At 38.7% G+C, this 13,497-nt stretch overlaps 1 protein-coding gene across 1 annotated transcript in view; it reads right to left on the reverse strand.

Moving 5' to 3' along the window:
• LOC126355623 (uncharacterized) overlaps positions 1 to 10,175 on the reverse strand; it is a 42,490-nt gene extending 32,315 nt beyond the window's left edge. The window contains exons 1-7 of the mRNA XM_050005986.1: positions 8,844 to 10,175; positions 3,108 to 3,387; positions 2,987 to 3,045; positions 2,710 to 2,879; positions 2,120 to 2,231; positions 1,848 to 2,043; positions 963 to 1,177 (exon numbers count right to left, since the gene is read on the reverse strand). Coding sequence (XP_049861943.1) covers positions 963 to 1,177; positions 1,848 to 2,043; positions 2,120 to 2,231; positions 2,710 to 2,879; positions 2,987 to 3,045; positions 3,108 to 3,387; positions 8,844 to 9,046 — 1,235 coding nt within the window. The 5' untranslated portion in view covers positions 9,047 to 10,175. The remainder of the gene's footprint in view (positions 1 to 962; positions 1,178 to 1,847; positions 2,044 to 2,119; positions 2,232 to 2,709; positions 2,880 to 2,986; positions 3,046 to 3,107; positions 3,388 to 8,843) is intronic.
• Positions 10,176 to 13,497: the final 3,322 nt, after the last annotated feature.

A 13,497-nucleotide genomic window follows, 5' to 3' on the forward strand; every position in this document is an offset into this window, starting at 1 on the left:
GAACAGAAAGAAAAGTTTTGGTGAACTCCATGCAAGTTCTTTGCTAATGATGACATCTGAGATGGAGAAGAAGAGAATTTTCAGACCAGACTCAACATATGGAAATCACAGTTGCAGGAGTAAAACCTCACATGAGCAAGACCAAGACAGTGGTAATGCCAACCAACAGAGATGGGCATCCTGCAAGTGGGAAACCATGATACCACCAACTAGAGTGATCAGACAGTTTTCCATAGCTCAGAAAGTATAACCTCCACGGACAATTTGATTAGACAGGAGATTATCAACAAAGTGCAGAAGGATTCTGAATTCTAACGACAAGTGAGAATCCTTTTATGGGACAACATGCTTCCAGAGAAAGCAAAAGCAGTGATAGTTAACAGTTAATTAATACCAGTATTGATCTATTGTACCAAATCTTGAATTCTCACAGTATCATTGAGACTCCAAGCATCAAAAATGAAATTCCTTAGCTCCACTATCTAGAAGACCAAGATGGATAAATTAAGAAATAGGAAGGTGAGGAAGGAAGCTGGAATCAAGACATTCCTTTAAACCAGATCAGTTAATACAGACTACGGTGCTACCTGCAAGTAATAAGTTTGGAGCCTACAAGAACAGACCAAATAAGTTTCAAAAGAGAGGTGGAAGGGGAACATTCTGTAGGAAGACCCAGAACCTGTTGGGTGGATGTAATTAAGGAGACCTCTCTGCCAGAGGAATGACAATGGAAGATGTTCTCTGTGAAAGGCTATACATGGAGAGATGGAAGTGCAAGAGGTTCATTAACAGTATCTGGGAAATTAGGACTGTATGACGACGACGACGACGACGACGACGATGATGATGATGATGATGATGATGATGATGATGATACATGCTACAGTTGCATATAACATGATATTCCTCCAAACTGTTATCTGTAATGATGTAACTTACATATTACTGAGAAACATACTCACTCTTTGGGATGTCTCGTTGGGTCCTGCCTGAACCCAATGCCACTACTGGAGGGTTTTAGACCAAGTGCACTCTCATCCACCGCGATTGCCTCACCCTTGTTCTGCAGGTCTCTAGACAGCTGGTTGAGGCACTCCCCGAGTCTCTGCAGCTGCTCCCAGGCTGCCTTGCACTCTGCTTCCAGGTCATTCTTCTTCTGTTCTATCAGTCCCAGCTCCTGCACACAATAAACAATTTATAAGTATAACAGTACAACTTGGCATCTGAATATAGTTAGTGATTTGGGTTAACTTGTGGTTTCAGAGTCTCTTACAACATATGGTGCAGTAGTAGGTGTCAACTGGTGAGATGGAACAGCAGCTGCCAGGGCACAGTTATGGCATTAATGGCTAATCTGGTGGAAGTCTTGGAAAACGATGGGAGTCTATGTATGATACCATGTATAAACATAACAATATAATTAATTTACTGGAGTCATTGAAGCAGGGATATTCATTTAGTTATGTAAAAATTCTAGGGCTGGCTGGAGCTTGGGAGTAGTTCACTCTGTAGACTACTTATAATTCCTGTTACATCTAATATATTTGACATTTGTGTTAATTGTGGTGAAAGTTACTGCCAACTGAAGAATCTTGTGGGATATTAAAAGTGTGTGGAAGCTGACAAGAAGAGGCAGTGCAGTTCTAGATTAGAATCAGTATGAGGAATCAGATTCCTGAATAAAATACAAATGCCTGCTGTCAATAATTTTATCTCAAAACAAAAGATTGCCTTCAAAGTTTAATACAAGAAGCTTGTTCACTTACAACTGGATGTTCAAGAATTGATGCAACTTTATGAAAGGATGCTTCTTTCTGTTGCATCTTCCATGTTCACTTGTTCATCACCTTTGATGTTTCAGTTGTACTGAGACTTGGAATGACTTTACAGAAAAATATGGCAAGTTTGCAGCAAGCAAGTACTGCAAGACCTGAAAGAAGTGAAATACTGCAGATGGAACTAACATAAGCATATTCTTTGAGCCCCATGAAGTCCATGCAGTGCTTATCTACCAAGTCTGGTGTCTCAGTTGGTACAACCCAACTGTTAAAAGTTGCACTCCTACAAACTTCATGCTGCTAATGACATTTTTTAATTGAACACACTGGAAAATGTGTACCTCTCTGTCAGTGCAGGGTTCATGTCATATATAATGTCATCATTGGTTTTGGTCAGATAAGGCGTGGTTCCATCGTGGTCGACATGTGATGCAGAGAATTCCTGAGTTTGTGCTATAGTTGCACAAGTCTACTCTGCACACGCAAAAAGTTTCCAGTAGATGAATCTTCTTCACATTCTTTCATGGCACAGTGAACAGTAATGCTGTACACAGATGGTGCAAAAATTTGTAAACACTATAATTGAAGACCAGCTACAGTGTGAGTGGTTTCAGAGGAAGAATGCGTCATCTCATTCAGCCAACAAAATCAGTTCATTCTTGGATAAGTGTTTTCACAGAGAAGAGATTCTTACAGAATAGTAGTTCCATTGACCTCGTGATTAATCCCCATTTGACGTTTTCTTGTGGCTACACCTTGAGGATACTGCTTACAAAACTCACCCTCTCACTATCCCTAAATTTCAGAATGAAAGTCAACAATATGTTCCTGTTTTTGGATCTGAATATGGATGTAGATCACAGCTGAAAAATAAAAATAATTGATTGTCATCAGACATAATAAAAGAAGAAAAAAATCATTTTTTAATCACAGTCTTCTGAACTGACAATTACATCATATTTCACAAGCGGAAAACTTCTAATGGGGAAGCCACAACTGTATAAGTCTATTTTGTGAAATGAAGAAGCCACACAACAGTTGCTTGACCAATGACCTTTTATTATACATATGACTGGTTCCAGAACACTTACAGTGCCATCACTTGGTGTAAAACATAAATCATTTAATCAACCTCACTCCAATGTTGTCATGGAACCAAAAGTTCCACGTGAAAAGGATAAAAGGAGGGCCATAAATTCTATAAAAACCATTCCCTCTGTGATGTGTGACTGGGAACACATACAGGAAAAAAACAGTGTTCTGAAACCTGTCATGTATACAGTAAAAGATTTTTAATTAAGCAGCTGTTTTGTGGTTTCTTCATTTTACAAAATGGAGAAGTACACTTTGTAAAAGCAATGAGATCTCACTAGGAGGCCACTGAGGAGGTACCTTCTGCAGCTGCAGATGCACAGGGTCTCTAAGAAGGTCAGTGTCCAGTCTCTGGTCGATAGCCAGTTGGCACTCGACAGTCACAGCCCTCGGCACAGACAGCAGCTCTAGCTGCCGCTGGCACATGGCTTTCTCCTCCTCTAGGCGTTCCATCTCACAGACTGTTGCTGCCCTCTTCAATTCCAGCAGGTGTTCCACTCGGCGAACTTCGGTACATCTGTCAGCACATTAAATAAAACCTAGCTAATGTCTGCCACACTATGGATTACATCATTTCTGTAGACAAGGGGTAATTGTCAGTCTGAGAAGTGAATTATTATTCAAAATGGCAGACAGCATCAGTATCAAAAAGTGAGCCCCACAGCTCCATTTTAAGGTCTTTTATTGTACTTCAATGATTTAGCCATAAATACATACTGACCAGCAGGTCTGTTTAAAGATTACACTATGTGTTAATTGAAGGTAAGGATACAGACAATATTGTAGGCTCTATTTTGAACACCATAATATCCTAAAAAATTAGTTCAATTTAAGTTGGTTGAAACTTGTCATCATAGAAACCCATTGGTATGAAAACCAAGAGTTAAAAATGCCAGAAGACTAAAATAAATCAAGCATCACCATACTGAAGAAGTCGAAGCTGTTAAATTTCTCGCAATAAATTTGGATAAGAATCTAGGCTGGAATACAGATGTTTAATTTTTACTACTAAATTAAGCAATTTTGCAGTTTGAATGTAAATGTAGTGACACATGCACAAAAAAATAGTGTATCATATTTACAAATTATTTAGGAATAAAGGAGACAACTCATCAATAGGCAGAAGCACTGTGTCATTGATAGGTTCATAAGCAAAAGGTACAGAGGTTTGCTAGCTTTTTGAATGACCCATACGCACACACACGCATGCACACACTTGTCACTCTACATCATGCTCAGTTGACTGCCAGCTCTTTCCTGACCCATGAGTGTATGAGGGTGAGGTGGGGGTGCAGGATGGGGTGGGTGAGGGATGGAGATATGCAAGAGGCAGGGAGGGGGTTGGGGAGAAGTGTCTATCAGCTTGTGGGAGAGTGGGGAGTCATCTGTGGGCTAGCTAAGGATGTATGTAGAGTGAGCAGATGGCAGACGGCTGGGCATGCGAGACACACACACACACACACACACACACACACACACACACACACTGGGTGTGGGGTTGGGGAGACAGGTTTAGGCCAGGGAGGTTACAGGAGCAAAGGATGTGCTGTAAGGATAGCTCCCATCTGTGCAGCTCAGAAAAGCTGTTGGTCATGGGGAGGATCCAGATGGCACAAGTTGTGAAGCAACCATTGAAATCTCGATTGTTGTGCTCTGCTGGGTAGTCCACCTTGTTTTTGGCAGCAGTTTGGCAGTGGCTATTCATTGTAGTAGACAGCTGGTTGGTTGTCATACCAATGTAAAATTCTGTGCAGTGGTTGCAGCAGAGCTGGCATATACAATGGCTGCTTTCACAGGTAACCCGGAATCTGATGGTGTAGGATAAGTCTGTGACAGGACTGGAGTAGGTGTTGCTGTGTGGGTGGAATGGACAGGTCTTGCATCGTGGTCTTCCACAGGGGTACGATCTATGTGGCAGGGGTTGGGGGTGGGAGCGGCATATGAGTGGACAAGGATGTTGTGGAGATTGTTAGGTGTGTGGCGGAACACCACCTTTGGAGGGACTGGAAATGTGGAATATCCCACATTTCAGGGCATGATGATAGATAATCAAAGCCCTGACAAAGGACATGGGTCAGTAATTCCAATCACAGGTGGTACTGGATGACAAGGGGGGCACTTCTTTGTGGTTTGTTCTTGAGATGGATGTGAGGATCAGGTACGTGTGAGGATATGACATGGGATATCTGTTTGTGAATTAGGTCTGGAGGGTATTGCCTGCCTATGAAGGCCTTCAGCATACTGGGTGAGGGAGTTATCACTGCAGATGCGTCCAGTGTAGGTGGTAAGGCTCCATGGGAGGGATTTTTTAGTGTGGAAGGGGTGGCAGCTGTCAGAGTGCAGGTACTGTTGAGGGGTGTAATGTGGACCGTTGTGTGGATGGAGCCATCTGAGAGGAGGAAATCGACATCTAGGAAGGTGGAGGAGGACCAAGTGAAGTGGATTGGAGAGAAGGAGTTTAGGTTGTGGAGGAATGAGGATATTGGTTCTTGGCCTTGGGTCCAGATTATAAAGACATCATCAATAAACTTGAACCAGACCAATTTTGGGAAGTTAGGAATGTTTCCTGTAGGTGGCCAATGGATAGGTTGGCTTAGGAGGGTGCCATGTGGGTGTCCATAACTGTGCAATGAATTTGTTTGTACACCTTCCCTTCAAAGGTGAAGTAGTTATGGGGTAGGATGTAATTGGTTAGGTGTATGAGGAACGAAGTAGTGGGTTTCAAATCTGCAGGGCATTGGGAGAGGTAGCATTCAGTCACAGCAAGGCCATGGGCATGAGGGATATTGGTGTATAAGGAGGTTGCATCAACAGCGATAAGTAGGTATCTGGAAAGTAAGGGCGTGGGGATGATACAGCTGGTGCAGGAAGGGGTTGGTACCGTTAATGCGCGAGGGTAGGTTTTGGACAATTGGTTGCACATGTTGGTCGACAAGAGCCGACAATCTTTTGGTGAGGGCACTGTAAACAACCAAATGGGACATCCAGGATTATTAGGTTTGTGGATTTTTGGGAGCATGTAGAAGGTGGGTGTGCAGGCTGTTGTTGGAGTGTGTAGGGACATGGATTCAGGGGAGAGTTTCTGGGAAGAGCCTAAGGACATCCCAGAAGTTGACCATAAGTTCCAGTCCCTGCTAAAATCCTTAGGCTTTTCCCAGAAACTCTCCCCTGAATCCATCTCCCTACTCATGCCAACAATAGCCTGTACACCCACCTCCTACATGCTCCCGAAAATGCACAAACCGAACAATTCTGGGCATTCATATAACTACTAGCAAATCCAGCAATGCTTTACAGCTGCTAAATATGTATGAAAATTAGAAATACATCCTACACCCATCTCTCTGTCCGCTCCTCTTCGCCCATTTATGTGTCCATTTCCTCACACCATCCCTCTCGCTCCTCTTACACCCAAATCTCCTCTTACCGATGTCTTGGACCTTGAGCTTTGTTTATTGTTATTCCAAATGAAACATTCATTGGCAACTGAAGTTGCTTAAAATGAATGGGTAAATCGGTTGGGATTATTGGTGTACACTGTAGGAAAGAGACCTCTCCAGCTGCTGGATGTGTGAGGATAGCAGCTTCAGTTGACAGTATTTCGTATAGTTTTAATCTACAAATGGATAGGATTACAAAGTTTTGAATGTTGCAGTTCTGTAGTAGTGTTCTAATCATTAGCCGATAAGCCATAAACACATTTTTCCTGTTTCCTGTAAAACCAATGACAAGGAAGAGATAAAACAGTACATTATTGTGTACACAACTTTTTTTTATGAAAATATACCCTGTGTCCCATGTGAAACTGGTACATCTCACATCTGAGATTCAAGTTGTACAGAACTAACTAAAAAGATCGTTGAAGTGGTGGCCATGAGCATCTAGGCATTGCTGACTTCGTGTGGTGATGTTACCAACACCGTGCTGTAATTCTGCAGGTAAGATGTTAATTTCTCTGGCAATGTTCCAATTAAGATTGTCTGCTGCGCATGGATTGTCAGCATGCGTGTTTCTCTCACATTTGTAAGTTTATTGGTATATAAAAAGCATTGTACACATTTTGCTGCACAGCTGATGTTCAAGCAACTAGCAGTACAATTATACACCATTGTTTTTACCTCATTGCCCTTAATGATGTGTAATCAGAAATACATTTTTCAGCCTCTGAAATACCTATTACTTTTTAGAGAAAACTTTAAGAACCTAACTCATGAAATAAGTATAGCAGTCATCATCCCACAGACTTTGTAATAGGAGATGGAACATGTAGCCAGACCCTGAGGAGTGTTCTCCTTTCATTAAACTCCTGGCTTGCTTCTGAATTCTAGGAGAGGTAGGAAGCGAAACTTTAATGTCTTCACTCAAGGTTCAGCAACAATACAAAATCATGATATACAAGTTTAAATTATCCAAGTTACATGAGTTATACAACGAAGGATATATCTTCTGCATGAGAAGAGACCATAATATGCATCGCATAGAGTTAGATCAAGCGAGTAATAGTGTTCTTGCTATATATGAATAATCTACCAATTTATTTGTAGGAGGCAGCAGAATTAGTCCTTTTTGTAGATGATACAAGTATTGTTGCCAAGCTGTGCAATAAAGTATCAACAGCAAAAACAGTAAATGATGTTTTTATAAAAGTTATTAATGGTTTTGCACCAATGGGTTAACTTTGAACTTTTGAATAGACACAGCTCATCCAGTTTTGTACTCTCAAAAACACCACATCTCCTGTTAATGTATTGTACCAACAAAAATAATAAACACTGTTGACAAATTTAAGTTATTGTGTGCACATACTGATGAAAACTCAAACTGGAAACACAATATAGGAAACCTGCTAAAAAGTTTAGCTTCCGTTACTTTTGTCATAAGAACTGTTGCCAAATAAATCACTTAATTATCATACTTCACAGATTTTTATTCACTGGTGTCCTGCGTGATAATATTCTAGTGTATCTGCTCAGTTAGGCAAAAAGTATTCACTGTACAAAAGAAAGTAATTATAATTACATGTGGGGTTCACACATGTACTCTTGCAGGAATCTCTTTAACCAACTGGGTGTTTTAAGCCTAGCCTCACAGTGTGTTTATTTAATAATGGTAATAGAGACATTCATAAATACATTATTAGAGAGAAAAATGGTCTGCACTTCACTGTAGTGAATATGCCTTTGGCACAGAAAGGTGTGAAGTACACAGCTGTAAAGCAGTTTGACAGTCTGCCCATGAAAATAAAATGTATGGTGGATGGCAGCAGCAGAAGTGTTCTCTACAGCAGATGAAAGCTGTTTCTCTGTAACTCTTCCTCCTATGCCGTATAAGAACTCGTGAAAAACATTATTAGTTAATGATTTTTAGATTATGTCTGCATTTGTGCATCTAAATAAACATGTCTTATCTTAATTTATTGAGACATCTTCAACTGCAGTGTATGTTGTTGCCTGTATCATATATACTTACTATTCTTCTAGTGAAGCTGCTGTCCTGGCTACACCACTAACAAACTTTGTCAGCAGAACACGCAAACTGTATGACAACTTTCCACAATGTTATTGTGTTTGCACAAACATTATAATTAATTTTTGTGCTGTGCTGACAAGATTTCACTGTGATGTAGGCAGAAGAATAGCTTCACCAGAATAACAGCAAGCATACATGCGAAAGACAGCAATGCGTACTGCCACTGAAGATGCCTCAACAAACTGAGGTGAAATACACCTCACTAAATAAAATTTACATTAATTCAACTGTATATAGTCACACATAAAAATCATAATATCATATTACCCTGTAAATGGACAGCATGCAACAACATAAATAATTTGTTTTAAATTGTCTATGCAATCTTTATCCAGTCAACATGTTTCTCATCATAATGTTTACCAGGAGTATGATCTAAGAAAGATATTATTGGACAACTGAGTTGAGTATAGGGTGTGCTGTCTGATCTGCATATTGTCTAACCTGTCTTGCAGAGATTGTGAACTTTGCAGCAGGCTCCAGTGTGTTGTGACAGCCGTGTCAGCACGCAGCTGGATACTCTCTTGTCGCAAGTCGTGAGCCTCCTTCCTCCTCCTGCGTGCTGTCTCTCGCAGCTCCTGAATGCGAGCATCCCAGTCTGCGACTGTTACGTGGTCAACAGGCTTTTCTGGTCGTCGGTCACACATTTTTTGTCATGAGTAGCAATTCCTATAGAGAAACAGTATATGTAACATAAGAAACAAATTGCTTTCAATAAATCTGAAAATTTTCATTTTGTGTATCCATCTGCTAGTTGCATCACTGACCAACCAACGTGAATTATTTCAGCTTGCATTTGATACAGAGATTTATTTACATCACTCATCATACATGTCACAAAAAGAGGGAAGCAAAATATAGAACAAGAAATATTAATGGAAATCCATCCACTAGCCTTAAGCCGGATTTAGACTCTGCATTATCTTTAATTTTGCTTCTTCAAATGTCATAGCAAGATAAGTTTCTGGAATGTAAATGATTAGATGGAACAGATATAAAAGGGCTTGCTTATAATAAAACACACTTAGTAGTAGATATTTCTGTACAAATTTGTCATCTTCTTTGTTATAATTGAAACTGTGACCTGACACAAGTGGTATCTTAGCTCATTGAACTACACAATTATAAAGAGAAAAAATTAGAGCCTTTACCAAGTTTGCTATTGAAATTACATATCACTGTTGGGAGAAGGATCAATATTTGTGCAGATAATCTTTTTCGCTCGCCAACTGTGTTACTTGCAAAGTAAAACTTTCATAACTCAGCACAAAGTTTAATTTGAATCATGATCTAGTCTGCCAATGTGATTTGACAATTCAGTTTTGTTGGATAAGTATTTCCACAGTGGTTGAGTACATAGCATTTGCAAGGAGTATATAGTCAAATTTTTCTACCTCTGAACAGAAGCATTTCCCAATCAAATTGAGATATAACAGTCCATTAAAACCAATCTAAAAAAAAAAAAATATTTTGAACCATAAATAGAAAATTTCTGATGTGAATACTATAGGGGTGTAGATAAATATGTACTTGTGGAATAGTTACTAACAAGATAATTAGTACACTGAAATTGTATTGAAGAGTGTAGGAATGTTCACTTCAGTATGAATCTTCTGTAATTAATAAAAACATCTAAAGTATTGTTAATATTTCATGTTTGAGTATTTTCACATTTATAAAATATCAAATGATTAAAGTTTGTTATATGTATTCGTTCTGTAAGTGCCAATGCAACTGACGGAATCAGACATTAATATGTAGATAACATTTTTAATTGTAATATTATTAAAAAATCCTTTATAACAATACTGAGGATTGTTTGGATTTGTATATAAAGGGGCAGCCATATTGGCAAGTGAGTGAGTACTTTGTGTGTATTTGGACATAAAGCATCTAGCTTGTTGAGTTAAGATTCATTTCATTACTGTAAGTATGTTACTACTTATTTGTGTTTTGTAAAGATTCTTTGATATTCTTTGAGATCGTAATAAACACTCTATTGAAACATAATACAGGAACTGTCTAAGAATCCAGGACTACGGCTGTGACAGATCATCTGTAACGATGAGTACACGACCTTAAATCAAACTAATTCATAAAAATGTTTTACAGTTCACTGATATTTGTAACAAGCCAACTAGTCCATCTAAGAAAGCAAAATTTCCTCCCTCTGAGCAGAAGCATTTCCCAACCCAATTCACTGATATTTGTAGTAAGACTACTAGTACGTCTAACGTGATAGCACAATGTAAGACTGAGACAAATCCAAACAAGCATCTGTGCATTCATCTATGGGGCACATTAGTGTAAAATAAACTAATTCTTTTGATGATATTATGAAACGTAGAGCTGCTACTCATCATAAAATGGAGATGCTGAGTCACAGGTAGGCACAAGAAAAAGACTGTCAAATAAGTAAACTTTCACCAAAACGGCCTTCGTCAGAATTAGACAACTCTCTCTCTCTCTCTCTCTCTCTCTCTCTCTCTCTCTCTCTCTCTCTCTCTCTCTCTATGCAAACACAACTTACACACACATGACCACAGTGTCTGGGTGCATTTGCATAGTATGTGTGTGTATGTTGTCTAATTCTGACACAGGCCAAAAGGTGAAAGCTTGCTTGTTTGACAGTCTTTTTGTTGTGTCTACCTGTGACTCAGCATCCCTGCTCTATGGTGAGTAGCAACTATCATTTTCATAATAGTGTCATTATTCCATCCTGGATTTTCAATTGTTTAAACTAATTCTTTTGCCTCTTTGTAGCTTCTTGTCAATGTCCACATCACAAAACAAAGAGATCTGCATGTTCTGCTCACTTTACTTCTAACATGTTCAACAAAATTTAGGTATCTATGTCTTCATACATTCTACACAAACCATTGTACAGAAGTGGCAGAGGCAATATTCTACTATTTCTAGTCATTCCCTTTCTTGCTCCACTCCCAAACAGAGTTCACGAAAACACTTTGGCTCCAAATCTCTGTAAAAGAACTTGACCTTGTAGCCATTTGGGGAAATGTACATGAAAGGCCATAGAATCATTCAGCTGCAAATGTTGATCCTCTGAACTTTCTATATATTATTTCATAAAAAGAATTGCTTTACATCCCAAAGGTTTCTCCTTTGCATTCACATAGCATTTTCATAGCAAATCAACCAATAGTAAATCTGGTAGCATGCATTTGAATTGCTTTTATGTTTTACATTAATCAAATCTAGTACAGAACCCAACCAACGTGTCTATTCAAATTTGGGAAAAAATCCCTGTGAATTACAGATGTAAGGAGGAAGATGGTGTCAAGAAGCTCCTGATAAATTAATGGTGAGTGGAAGAAGGGAAAAGGGGGCAGATGGGGCAGCATACCAGAATAAGGACTTTCCTTTCCTCTGAGCTGAGCTGTATACCAGCCATAAGCAATAGTATAAGCACAGTTTTTAAACATTGGTAATGTATATAGAATAATACTCATATAATTAACATACTTTGAGATATTAAGTATTTTAAAATTGGTGATTTATAAAACTAAATAAGATTCAATTTCAGTGCTAGGTAAAAATGCAGAATTCCCTGAGATTTCCCTGATTTTTCAAGGTAAAATTTAATTCCATGAGAATTTCAAGTTTTCCAAAAGAATTGCCACACAGCCAAATACTCAAACAGTATTCAAGAATCACAGTGTTCAAGACATTCACCATGGTCTTCTTTATAGGTGCCCTACAATTTTCCAGTAAACAACATATTTAATAACCAACTCCTTGAAGTAGCTCATAAGACTGGCATGGAGTGTTCAAGGGATAAATACATTCAAAACACAGTTGTACATATGTGTAGGCAGATCACAATCACTCCATGTTCTATCAAACAAATTAAGAATCTAATTAACACCTTCAAAATCAGAAGAAACTGTCAAGGAGTTGATAATACCTGAAGCACTAAAATCCTGTTCTTCACATATATGTAATGTTTTCAGTAACATGCGTAATTCATCACTATTGTAGGGGATGCTTCCAGACAGACTGAAATACACTATTGTCAGGCTCCTGTACAAGAAAGGCAGAAAGACAGATATTAATAATTACCAACCAGTTTCACTATTTGCTTACTTCTCAAAGGTACAAGAAATGATTGTGCATGCAAGAATCAAAATGCACCTCTTTCAAAATAAGATACTTTGTCAGTTTCAATTTGGGTTTCAAAAGATTTCTTCCACAGAATACACAAATTTGCAATTCATGAATCAGATTATATGCAATTTAAATGATAAAATATTGGCAACTAGTATTTTCTGTGACTTGAGGAAACCTCTGATTGTTCAATTCACAGTATTCTCGCTGAAGATCCCAAATATTATGGTATCAAATATCTTACTGGTAATTGCTCTGTATACATTTAGTATTCGTATGTTTGCTTTTAAAGTCCTGTGTCACATATTCACATTCACGGCACACAATGCACATTTTAAGTAGTGACTAATGCAATATGATGGCTTAAACCATTTTAACCCTTCATCTGTGAAGACAGTCCAAGATCGAAACCGGTAGAGGTTTGGGTGTAAAATAAAAACAGTTGATGGTTCAAACATACATTTTACAATCATACTAAAAGGATGCACAGTGCCGCATTAAGAACCCCAAGAAGTGTGCACAATGGAAGAGCACCTTCAGAATGAGGAGTAGTAACTACAAGTGTACCATAGAGATCAATATTGGATCTGCTCTTTTCTTGTATACAAATAACATCAAACAAGCAGAAATAGTTTCCTTTGCTGATGATGCAACTATTATAAACAAGCTTAAAGGAATAACTTCCCCTTAAAATGTAAATAAGCAATGAAAAATTCAAGATAGAATGTAATAATATTACAAGAAGGAAAGTTGCTACTCACCATAGAGTGGAGATGTTGAGTCACAGATAGGCACAACACAAAGACTCTCACAATTAAAGCTTTTTGCTATTAAGGCCTTTGTCAACATTAGACAAACATATGCAAACACACACACTCAGTCAAACGCAACTCTCTCTCACACACACACACACACACACACACACACACACACACACACACGCACACGCACACGCACACACAGTCTCAGGCAA

The sequence above is a fragment of the Schistocerca gregaria genome, chromosome 3, assembly GCF_023897955.1.
Source record: "Schistocerca gregaria isolate iqSchGreg1 chromosome 3, iqSchGreg1.2, whole genome shotgun sequence".
Lineage (NCBI taxonomy): Eukaryota > Metazoa > Arthropoda > Insecta > Orthoptera > Acrididae > Schistocerca > Schistocerca gregaria.